Below are 12,481 nucleotides of genomic sequence, written 5' to 3' on the forward strand. Positions count from 1 at the left end.
AGGTCCACGCCGAGTTGAAGGAGAAAGCCAAAAGCGGGGAAAGACGTAGCGCGACACTGTGGGCATTTCAACCATGTCACTGTGGGCATTTCAACCGTGACACTGTGGGCATTTCAACCGCGACACCGCGGGCGTTTCAGCCGTGACACCGCGGGCGTTTCAACCGTGACACTGTGGGCATTTCAACCGCGACACTGTGGGCATTTCAACCGTGACACCGCGGGCGTTTCCAGCGCGGCACCGCGCGCGCTCCCAACCCCGCAGGCGCCCGCGGGGCCGCCACGCGCGGGGGCGCCGCGCGCGGGCAGGTGGCGCGCGGGGCGGGGCGGGGCGGGGCGGGGCGAGCGCGGCGCCGCCCCCGGGCCCCATTGGCGCCGCCGGCGGGGGCCGCTCCGCGCCGCCCCCGGCCTCAAAGTGCGGGCGCGGGCGGCGGCGGCGGCGCTGGTGGCGGCGGTGGCGCTGGTGGCGGCGGCCATGGCCCTGCGGCGCTGCGGGCGCTGGTGGTCGCGGCTGGCGGCGCGCGGGGCGCCGCGGCACCTGCGGCCCGTGGGGCCCGTGGGGCCCGCGGCGGCGCCGGGCGGGCAGCCGCGGCGCTGGGGCGGCGGCGAGGAGCGCGCGGCGCGCGGCATCGAGCGGCTGCTGCCGCCGCACGACGACTTCTCGCGGCGCCACATCGGGCCGCGCGACGGCGAGAAGCGGCTGATGCTGCGCGCGCTCGGCGTGCAGGTGGGTGCCCGTGTGCGAGCGCCTGCGTGCGTGTGCACGCGCGTGCGTGTCAGCCTGTGCGCGCGTGTGTTTGTGTGTGCGTGTGCACGTGTGTGTGAGCGTGTGTGTGTGTGCACGCGTGCGTGTCAGCCTGTGCACGCGTGTGTTCGTGTGTGCGTGTGCACGTGTGTGTGAGCGTGTGTGTGTGTGCACGCGTGCGTGTCAGCCTGTGCACGCGTGTGTTCGTGTGTGCGTGTGCACGTGTGTGTGAGCGTGTGTGTGTGTGCACGCGCGTGCGTGTCAGCCTGTGCACGCGTGTGTTCGTGTGTGCGTGTGCACGTGTGTGTGAGCGTGTGTGTGTGTGCACGCGTGCGTGTCAGCCTGTGCACGCGTGTGTTCGTGTGTGCGTGTGCACGTGTGTGTGAGCGTGTGTGTGTGCACGCGCGTGCGTGTCAGCCTGTGCACGCGTGTGTGTCCATGTGGATGCGCGTGTATGTACATGTGTGTGCGCATTTGTACGCGTGTGTGTGTGCAAGTGAGTGTCCTTATAAGTGTGTGCATGTGTGTGTGGTGAGTGTACGTATGTGTGCGCACGTGTGTGTGTGCACGTGTGTGCGCGTGCATGCGCGTGTGCATGCGTGTGCGTCCCCTGCGGTCTCCCCGTGCGCAGCTCACCGTAGCGCCCCGTCTCCCCTTGGCAGAGCGTCGAGGAGCTCATGGACAGGACCATCCCCGCCAGCATCCGCCTGCGCAGGCCGCTCCGGATGGATGACCGCGTGTGTAAGTGACACCCCCTCCACGCGGCACCTCGTCGGACCCAGCCCTCCAGAGCAGCGGCCTGGCGCGCGCGGGGTGCAGGGTTTATTTCGGAGGTGTCCAGCAATCCTAGGCGTATTCGGGCAGGGCGCAAACCCTGCGAGCATCCCCGTGAGGCGAGCGCTGGAAGAGGCGCCTGCAGCCTCTGGCTTTACCGAGGAGAGCGGGCGAGCGGGAATGCAAAACGTGTGAGCCGGTAGTTCAGCAAATCGGCTTAGAAAAGTTGGATATGGCATGATGAAAATCCAGGCATTAACTTAAAAAAAAAGAAAAAAAAAGTTATGCTTTAATCAGAGCAGAAAACTTCTGGCTGTTGCAGCCTTGATAGGCAGTGATGAGCATCGCACTTAGAAAACCCAATCATGTAAGAAATACTCAAAAAAAAATGCACCCAGATAAGTAATTCCAAGGAAACTTTCAAAGCTTAATAGCCTACATGATTAATTAGAGACAGTTGCATCCGTATTAACTTTGTATTTGTCTCGCTGGCCATCCCTGCGAGCGCTTTGCTCCCTCCGTCCGGGTTTGTGCTGCTCATCGGCACGCTGTAATTTGAGTGCAAACTTCATGAATTCAGCTCTGGTGGGTTCCCGGCCAGTTCAATCTGGTTAGCTCAGGATGACATCACACACAGGAGCAGCCGCCACAAAGAACTGCTGGAAAAAGCACGAAAAGAGGATTTCTGACCAGGACCAATACAATAGCGATCGAAAGTTCCTATTTTAACAGTATTTCATTTGTACAAAGATCTTTTTAAAGATAAGTTTTCTCATTGTGTTAATATGGGGTTAGGGAGGGCAGGAGAGAAGGAATTTAATTTTCTTCTTTCCATGTGAATTGTGTTAACTATTTCTTGTTTTAATCAAGCTATTGCCTGATGGATAGAGTGGATTTTTTTTTCTCTTAAGGAATAGAATTTTAGGGGACAGCTGTTAGCATTGTTTGGCGTTTATTTAGGTCTGCAAGAGGAGAAAATGTAGTGTATCGTATCTTAAAATCTATTCTAGATTGTTTCTTCAGGATGCTTGGATTTAGTGCATGAAACTATCACAACATTTTTCATTACAGAGACTTTGCATAAAAGCAATAAAGTATAGTTAGAAAGGTATTAAAATGATCATACCTTATTCAAAACTTAGCCAGCACTGTCAATGCCTATGTCAGCCTATGTCAAAATCTTCATGCCTTGTTTTGTGCTCATATACCAATTTGCACTGTAATTTTGCAGTAGCCTCACAATTCATTGCTAGGAATTAGTGATGTTCTGTGATATACAAGTTCTCCTTGTGCAGAGGACCTCGTTAGCTGGCCGTGCGTGCAGTTCCCTGCTGCTTTCCCCATTTGGTATGCTGTTCCTTTTCCTTTGTAGTAAACTTGAAAAGAGTGTCACTTGGTGCAGACTCTGGCCCTGCATGCAACAGTGCACTTTAAAAACAGGCACTCGCTTCAGTATAGAAAGCTTGTCTGTTCACTGCTGCTGCTTCTCACCCTGCACGGTGAGGAAGTAAATGCATTTTGTAATTCAATGCATAGATTTTAGTCACTAGTTTTCTACTGTACTGTTAGAAGGAAACCATGCAGCCTGTAAAAGACTGTAAAAGCTTCAGCCTAAAGTTGTGCAACTTGACATTGAACATCTTGTACCTAGAACACTGTATTCTGGGTCAAACTTGCTTCCTGATCAATGTGCTGTTAGAGAGAACATTGTCTTCCCCATCAACAGCACGGGATCTGATCCATGCATATGGTGCACTATTTTGCTATCACATCCTTTGTATAAAGAGATTTCTCTTTAGCAAAAACAGTAAAATGTCATGGGAACTGTATTGTAAGGGTGCTCTATTAATTTTAGTGAAGACAGTTTTGTGCCCTTGTCCCCCAAAATTCCGATATATAATGAGAAAGCAGGGCAAGGCAGTCCCAGATGTGCTCTTCAACTTTGTCACTCATAATATAACTAAAATGCAAGTTGTAACTGCCTAAATAGACACTTCCTTTTTCTTTGTAAGTTTGGTTTAAAAAATACTCACAGCGACTTTACTGGTTAGTTTGCATCTGAATTCAGCTGTGTAACTTCTTGTTAAGAAATGCAGCTTGCACTAAAGTCACATTTAAGTCAGTGCTTACGATTCAAAATAGGTATGTAGCCTGAAACTGAAGCACCCATCCTAATTAATATGTTGGAATGTTACATCTCTATTGTTAAGTCTTATTAAAAAAAAAAAAAAAAAAAACCTTTAATAGCTTCAGGTCTTGTCTCGGATGTGAATGTAAAGTACGATAGCTAAATTCCTAATTAGGAGGAGAAATGTTACACAAGAGAAAAATGTCCTTACAGGGCTATATCTGCATAGTTAATTAAATAAGTTGGCAGTTCTCTTCAGCTTAGGCAAGACTGCTATGCAATCTGTAACAGTACCAACTACAGAGAAAGGGGGGGAAGATATATCCTAGTGGAAGCAGTTTGTGTGTGTCCTTATTTTCAAACTTCGATTAGGTGTGACAGTAGGAAAGACTGTTTTGCATTATTGCTGGCTCTATTGGTAATTCTGTTGATAAGAAATTACCTAAAAGTTCTAAACTCTGTAAGCTGTACCTGTGTCATGGCAATAAAAAATACTCATGTGGTTGCAGTTTATACTGAAAGTTGGTCTTCAGTGGTATAACATTAAGGATGATAAAACCATTCCTAAATAAAACATCTTACTACAGTAGAAGCACAATCTTCCTTCCACGTGTTGTCTTTGCTCAACTTTCTAGCCCACTCCTACCTTCAGTGGCAGAATTGGGCTTCATTACTTCACTGACCAATGCAGGAAACGTCTAGCCTTAAATATGTGTTTGTGTTACTTATGTATGAATGAAAATGCTATCCTAGTAATGTTAAGCTTTGCTGATATAACTGCATCTATACTAGAAATGCTCTTTCAATATAATACTGGTATTTCTGTAGTGGTGGATCTGTTCTGACACAGAATTGGTCAGTGAAGAAGAACAGCGATATAACTTGTGCTGGGAGATATCTGAAATGCATTGCTTCCCTAGCTGTGTAATATTACAGAAGTGCCCTATGCCCCTGTCCCAGTTAAAAAAACAACATACAATTTGGAGGTGTCTGCTGCCGTGAGCCCAGTGACAACTCGCGTTGTAAAACCACCTGAATGCACCACTGAAAATCAGTACGGGTGAAACAGAACAAGCTACTCGGTTCTAGGAACGGAAAGCTGCAGCCCAGTATCTGAACTAATCCTGGAAGGGAGGCTTGGAAAGTAGGTAAAGTGCAATGGAAAAAATGTTATTTTGGCTTCTTTTCAAATCAATATCGGCCAGGGAGGCCAGATGTCTGTTTGATATTTAATTGCTAGCAATCATCTGTTTCTAGAGCTCTTTTCCCACTGTCATATAGGTAAACTTTATCAGCTTTTCCTTAGGTATTTAAGGTGCTTTAGCACATGTAGTGACTGACCTAGTTGAAGTAAAAGAATAAGCCACCTTATATAAGGATAATCCTCTTCCTTTTATCCCTGCAAACCTGCTGTTTGTATTAGTCGTAGTTGTGCCTGTCATACTTCTTATAGGCCCGTCTTTATTTCATGAGTGTATTTAGTGTTAAAACTCAGAGTTTATAGATTTTGATGCGTATTTCTACTTTTTCAATCAAAATTTGAATTAAAACAGTGATTCTAAAAACTTTACAATGATTGTCCGAAGTAATTCAAATTTTACTCCATTTTTTTTTGTTAGTACAAGTTGGTTAAGACCTGAATTGAGTCTCCAATCTGAACATTTTCTTTGGAATGCACGCGAGGCTGAAGCAGCCCTATCCCAAGACAGGCTGTCACCGCGCAGCGTTTCACTCCTCATGGTGCTTTTTGCCGCTGCTCCCTTTTCAGCACCGGGTAGTGGGTGCTTCAGGTGGGAAGGCAAAAGGCAGACCTGTTGCTGAGGACCTGTTGCTGGCCCTCGGATGCCTCTGCTGCCCAGACGGGCTGTGCAGGTGAGGGAGGAAAGGCAGGATGGGCAGCAGACAGTGTTGGCTTCCAGCCCAGCTCTTGAGGAGTTCCTGGCAGGACCTTCTGCATGGAGCAGATGCTTCTCCTGGGCTTTTCTGCTCTGTTAGTGCATGTCCGACAGGACTTGACTGAGCTTCAGAGCAATTTTACTTCAGTGTGATTTGATTTTTGTTTCAGAGATGGAATTCATGAGGCAAGGAAAATAAATTGCCTCCCCTCTTTTGTTTTTAAATTCTTGCTTACATGACCTCGGAAGCTAGATTTTTTTTAAAGGATTTACCTAGTGTGAGCAAAATGACATCTGACAAATGTCTTCTTTTTTTCTTATATTGTAGGTTTTTAAGTCAATCCGCATCTGTCATCCTGGTTTCTCCTCTTTTTATTTTATTTCATTTGCTTTTTCTTATCCTGTCTTAACTTCTTTGAGTACCCAACTTCCTTTCAGGTATCTCACAGATTCAAAGCAAAGCTACTGCTCTAGCCAGCAAACACCAGCAGAAATAATAGTATTAACTTTTCAGAATCAGATAATTTCTTCCCCCTTCCTATTTTTGTGATATATTTTGCCTCTCTTTTACCTGTGGCTCTGTGTATGAGTGGCAGTCATAAAGTGTCTTCACTGAACTGGTGAGAGCCGCAGTGGTTTCCTCCACCGTGCGAAGATAACAGCTCTGCAAAATCGGCGAACTTTATTCTGGGTACTGCCTCTGATCTTATCATCTAGCACATGCAGGGACTAAAGACTGTGGGGAATAAAGATAACCGCGGTGACTTAGCTGGCAATTCTTTCTTGCTAAATAAGGTTCTTGAAGGATTTATAGACTATATCCAATAGAATGGATTCAAGATAATGGCATTTCAACCATGCTTCTTAGAAAACTGGAAACAGACTACTGAGTGTGAAGGCCGCTTTGCAAGTGTTTCTTAAAGGCTTTTTTTTTTTCTGTTTTGCATTTTGCTTCCTTACTTTACCAGCTGGTGGGAAGAAACTTAAGTCAGTTACCCAGCCCAGAGGTCTTGCAACAAACTATTCTTAAACAATATATATTGAAACCTTCCAAAATACGCTAGTCTTGTTCATATGTTCTGGCTTAGAAGAAAAACAAGCAACAGTTATTTATACAAATACAGTGTGCCTCGGGTGTCCAGCCTAGCCCAGCCTCCTGCCCACAGCAGGCTCAGCTGTGGGATCAGACCAGGCTGCTCGGGGCTTTAACCAGGTGGTGTCTGAAAGCTTCCAGCAGAAGGGCTGTTTATTCCATGTCCTTTCCAAGGGAGATGCCACATGCAGAATACGGGTATTTGGACCGGCTGTGACCAAAGGATCATCACAGGGGAGGTGGAGCTGCAATGGAGCAGGGGGAAGGGTGACCTCAAGCGCTCTGCTATGCTGATCAAGAAACAGTAGTACAACTTTCTTCACAGATAACTCTTATATAAATGGTGTAATTACAAAATGTAATTATGTTGGTTGGAATCATGACACGTGTAGACAGCATATGGACGCTCATGTGCTCCCTGAGCTGCTTACTGTCTCGCTAAACTTTGTGCTTTGTCTCCTGAATCCTTTTGGAAAACCATGACACTAGTTCAGAAAGCTCTGAAAGCTCAATGTTTTCCTTTGGTGGTGGTTAGCCATATCTGCTGAAAAACTTCTTACCTCTCCAGAGTAATCATCCAGTCAGGTTAAAAAAGGAAAACAAATGCACATAGTACAATATTTTCAGTATATTTCTACTACAGAAATCTTCCTCTTACTGCATTTTGTGTGTGTGTGACTTTGGGCCAGTGAGTGAATTAAATGCTATCCAACCTTTAGCTAAATTTAGACTTCAGTGAATAAATGCAATAGCATTTCCAAAAAATCTTTGAGATTTGATTCGAGTTCTTTAAAAATGAAGAACGAAAGCTATGCATAGAATGCCTTTCATCGAATATTTGTCTGCTAGTGTCATAAAGAGGATTAAGATGTTAAAACTTCCATTAGAAACAAACGTGCATTTTTCTGAAATAAGATATGTAGGAGTAGTGTGGAGAAGAGGAACTGCTTACTGCATTTCAGAAACTTTGCCTTGGGTATTGCTGAGCTCACGTTACAACCCTTGAACAATGATGACCTGTCAATATATGACCTTGGCTCCTGAGCAAAAAAAAAATATATATCATTTTACTAAATACGGTAGCAACAAATATTGGTTGATTTAACCACGGTGAATTTTGAAATCACAGGCAATACTCAGTAAATAATAAAGTATATCATGTAATGTGTTAGTATTTATTATGTGGCTGTGAAAGAAATTACTTGACTACCTGGAGATTTTCAGTAAGAAATTAATATTTGTGCAATGAATGGAATAGTAACATTTTGAGTAAAGGGCAGAGGAGAGATCGGTTTTGAAATCAGAGGTAAAGATCAAGAAGTAACCCCTTTTTTATGGCTATGGAAGAAATCAATGTAAAACCTGGAGGTTTTCTGCAGAGAGTTATTTGCCATGGGGTTCTAGCGCAATAGGCTTCTGTGACTGTTTTGATCTTTCTTGCTGGAGTAACTTATACAGAGAAACTGAGTTTGAAGCAGGTAGGGCCCAAGTTATTTTCCTTTGCTTATTTATAGCCTTATATGCCAAACTGCTGTGCAAAATGAACAGAGCTTAGTGCAACTGCTGAAGTACCAAAGCTTCCAAGGTTAGGATGAAAAAAAGATCTCTGCACCTAAAGATGCAGATAAGTAGATGGGGAATGTAGCGGGTTACTTAGAAGGCTGTGTCTAATTCTCACCCAAATTGGTGTTCTTTGTTTGTTTTTTAATAACCTGATGAAACATTAAAACTGTGAGGACATCTTCCATTTTACCAGCTACTCAGGGGAAATGTCAGTAGGGTCTGCAGAGAACATGAAGTTCCTGAATTCTGAGAAATTATTCTTGGATACTTGGTGTGAACTCAGTTAGTGCAAGTTCTGCTCTGTTAAACACACTGAATCTTAACTGTGGGTGACCAGGACTTCATGCCATGCTGATTCTGCAAGGTCCTGCTAATAAAAAATCCTTTCTGAAATTTATTTTTAGATAAATGTATGAGAGAACCAGAATGCATACTGCGCTGCAAACAAAAGACCGTCATAAGTCACCTCCCCACATAACAAGAGAAGCCTTTGTTATGGTTTTCACATTGGTCAGAGTTCTGTGATTATTCAGTGCTGCATTTTTGATAGAGAATGACATTTACATTGTTTATCAATGTTTTATTTAATGTTAAAAATGCATAATTGCCTAAAATGAAGTGTTTATGGTGGAACTGTCACAAGAACAATTGAAAAGAACATCTGAAAATTTGCATTAAGGAAAGGACAATAGAAATGAGAGGGGGAATAAAAGAAAAACAAGAAAGAAGAAAAAGGGGTAAAAAAGAGCACTTAGATGTGGTAGAAATTAATCCTTCCCCAAACTTTTTGCCAGATTATTATTTTACCTTTCTTCTTCTTGGTTGGTACCTTTTTCTGACACAGTTTATTTGCTGCATTTAACACAGATACAAGACAGTTTAGTTCGAAACTAGTAGTGTTATATGTAAGTGAACTTTTCTGCTAACATTTCTTTTCCATTAGGTGAAAATGAAGTCCTTGAAACTCTGCACAGTATTGCAAGCAAGAACAAGATATGGAGGTCCTATATTGGCATGGGTTATTACAACTGCTCAGTGCCTCAGCCCATTGCACGGAACCTGCTGGAGAATGCAGGATGGTAATGTACAGGATTTCCTTATTAAGTGCTTATGTATAAATACATGCCTAAATTCCATCTTATGAATATGCATAGACAAATATGCCCAGTACTCTTCTTTTTTTTTCTGAGTAAGGCTTTTGTTAGGGTTAGGGTGGAAGATTTTTAAGTCTAGGAGTTATTCAGAACTTAGAGAGGAAAGAATGACCTTTATTTAGAGTTAAATCTGCATGCTTCCTTTAAAGCAAACTAAAAGATTCGTGTTTTAATCTTGTAAGAAATATAAGCTGTGAACAGAAATCATGGAAGTCTATGTTATAAGCAGAAGACATTTATAGAATAAGCATCTTCTAAAGTCGTTCTTTCCTATATTTCTAGTAAAATTAAAAAGTTCTTTCCTCCACTAGTGTATCCAGTTTTGGATAGAGGTATTTAAATACTATATGATAATTCTGATTATGGTTCTCTTATGAGTAAAAATCTGCCATGGAAATACTAAATGCTTTTTCTTCTATTTTTTGGGGGGGTGGGGATCAGAGTGCTTCAAGAGCTAGAACATATATCCAGGAAGTATTTGTCTGTGTAAACAAATAACTTGGTCTACAGTTTTCTGAGAGCAGGATGATAGTGTACTTAATAATTAATTTTTTGAACAGACTGAGAATATCGTACTTGGTCTCAGTACCCAGATGATAGTTCAGTTGCTAGGGATATGCAAAAAGTAGTCTGTCAGAGTAGAATTTTACTCTTCCTGTAATGCAAAATTGAAAAAAAAAATGAATGCGTTCATGTATTCATTGTCTCCTGAAGGACTTTTTAGAAAAAAAGATTGTAAGGTTTGATTATACGTGTTCATTTAGCATTAGGCCTTATTCTATAAACACCTATAACTAAGAATTAATACATCAGAAAAGAATTAATACATCATGGCATTGATACCATGCATTGTCTCATTTTGAAGTTCCTGTCTCTAGTCCATAATATCCTTTCTTTTCATTATAATTCAGTCACAACTGACATCTTTATTACTGTTATTTAAGTAATGCTCCTTTATCAGGGTAGGCCAAATATCTCATGTTTACAAATAGTAACTGTCATTACTGTTAGTCTGTCTATCTGCAGACTTCCAAGCTTATTAGGCTTTATATCATTAGGCCTGAGAACTGATAAAGAAGTTACACAGATATTTGAAGAAGTTGCACTTCTCAGACCTGAGGAGAAAAAAAATATTGCATTGCAAGAGTCAAAAATAATAGTAGGTGACTGGAAGTGAATTGTGTGTTTTTAACCAACTGATAGTTAATTCAAAAATCTATTCTTGGAAAGTCCCATAAAATCTAACTAGAATGGTAAAAGCTAAACTTCTGTTAAAGTGAACGTTAAAGTGAATTGTGTTTGCTGGAAAGCGGGGAAGTTAAAAGCAAAATTCCGCTCAGACTGTATGGAAGCTGTGTCAGAAGTCAATATTCTACTCACGTTTGCAGAGAATATATCTTACAAAGGCTAGCGTCAACCCACGGGGCTTCAGGAGAAGTGATGGGTGCTAATGATTATTGTTTCTGCTCAGCTCTGTGTCTTTCGCATGCTTTGTTGCCTCCAGTTACTTGGCATTGTTCAGAATTGTTCACAGAAGTCTGTGAATACAGAGCAGAAGGACTTTTTAGTATTTAGTACACCCAGACTCGATAGGAGGAGGTAGGAAGCAAAGGGGTAGATTTTGGTAAGAAAGTGTTGGGAACACAATGTATTTTCAGCTGGAAATGGGACTATTGGCCCACATGTATTCGTTAGAAGCTTTGCCAGAAAAAATCTTCCGGGTTGTTAGGCTCTGCTAAGAAAATACTCAACCCTGCTGCAGTTTCAAAGCTTTTTAAAACATTCAGACAATTGTGTACAACATCTCTGTCCACAGTATAAACTTAAATAACTTAATTGGTTTGTGATAAAATTAACCAAAGCCAGAGTTTTAGAGGTTTTTAAAGCATTCAGACCACGGTGTACAAAATCTGTGTTCACAATAAAACCTTAAATGGCTTAATTATTTTATGATAAAATTGTCTGACCAAAGCTTGTACTAACCGAGTCCTTAGGAAGTTGGCATGCAAGAATATTTTATATTGGTAGCTTTCCGAAAAGCACAGCATCCTTTTCTTTTAAATCTGAAATGCATTTGAAGCATCAGTATTCTTGAAAGAAGCTACTTAAAAAGTACTTTGAGTAGATGCTCTTCAGGCAATTTCTTTTATCCGAAGAGCACTCAGTTTCAAATAAAAATAAGTTTCAAATAAAATGAACTACAAGTTTTCTGTAGGGGATGATTGCTTGACAGAAGTGCTATCATTACCTTTCCGGATTTGATTGCTCAAGGTAGAGCACCATAGGCGCTTATTTTTGAAACCTGATTTCTTCTTGGTCTGGGTTATTCTGTAGTTGCTAGCATGCCTTGTTTTCTATGTCAATGTTTAGCAATGTCAAACTATTAACATCCTAGGAAATTTTTATGCCTCTTTTTTTGCTTTTTTTAAAGGCAGCCTGCTTTCTCAAAACTAAACAATAGCCTCTCAGTGTATGCACTTCAATGATCCTTAGAAAATCTCAACTCTAAAATCCAGGAAAAAGGATTTACTTCGGGCCATACCACCAGATAACATGCTGATATTCATCATGAATTCCTCAGGCATACAAATATCTGTCATCTCTCTGCAGACATGGATGCAGAGTCTTTATTTTGCTGCATCACACACTGACATATTTGTTAAAATATTTCATCCCAAGTGAGCTGAACTATGAGTCTAGTAACAGATCCATCTAATTACATGGTGTGACATGAGTATAAGTGAAGAGCTTAAAAATACAAAGAATATTTGTCTTCACAAGCTCACATGTAGGCTGCTTACTTTGTCCCCAGACGTTAAATATGTTAGAATAAAGAATATATACCAAGGATGTGACTAATCTCTACATGAGCATTCTGACTCATTAGTGATTGGCACTCACCTATCCTGCATTACACTCTGAGTATCACTGCACACAGTGCAAAAATTGTAGATACGAACAATCAGCAGCAGGTTTCTGCTTCTAGAAAAGATGCAGAAACGTGTACAAACAATTTTCAAAGCATGCCAAATTTGACATTAAATTAAATTTGTGTGGGTGTGAGGTATTCACAATTCCTTACGCATTTGTTTGAAAGGGGAATTTGTATTACCTAAATATGCCATTTCAT

The 12,481-nt window shown here is 42.2% G+C and overlaps 1 protein-coding gene across 1 annotated transcript in view; it reads left to right on the forward strand.

The window, feature by feature from the left end:
* The first annotated feature begins 474 nt into the window (after nucleotides 1-474).
* GLDC (glycine decarboxylase) overlaps nucleotides 475-12,481 on the forward strand; it is a 37,548-nt gene continuing 25,541 nt past the window's right edge. Inside the window, exons 1-3 of the mRNA XM_088537501.1 lie at nucleotides 475-726; nucleotides 1,407-1,485; nucleotides 9,141-9,276. Of these exons, the coding sequence (XP_088393627.1) occupies nucleotides 475-726; nucleotides 1,407-1,485; nucleotides 9,141-9,276 (467 nt within the window). The remainder of the gene's footprint in view (nucleotides 727-1,406; nucleotides 1,486-9,140; nucleotides 9,277-12,481) is intronic.

The sequence above is a fragment of the Tinamus guttatus genome, unplaced genomic scaffold (assembly GCF_059628265.1).
Source record: "Tinamus guttatus ecotype Peru unplaced genomic scaffold, ASM5962826v1 Tinamus_guttatus_pri_ptg000794l, whole genome shotgun sequence".
Taxonomy (NCBI): domain Eukaryota; kingdom Metazoa; phylum Chordata; class Aves; order Tinamiformes; family Tinamidae; genus Tinamus; species Tinamus guttatus.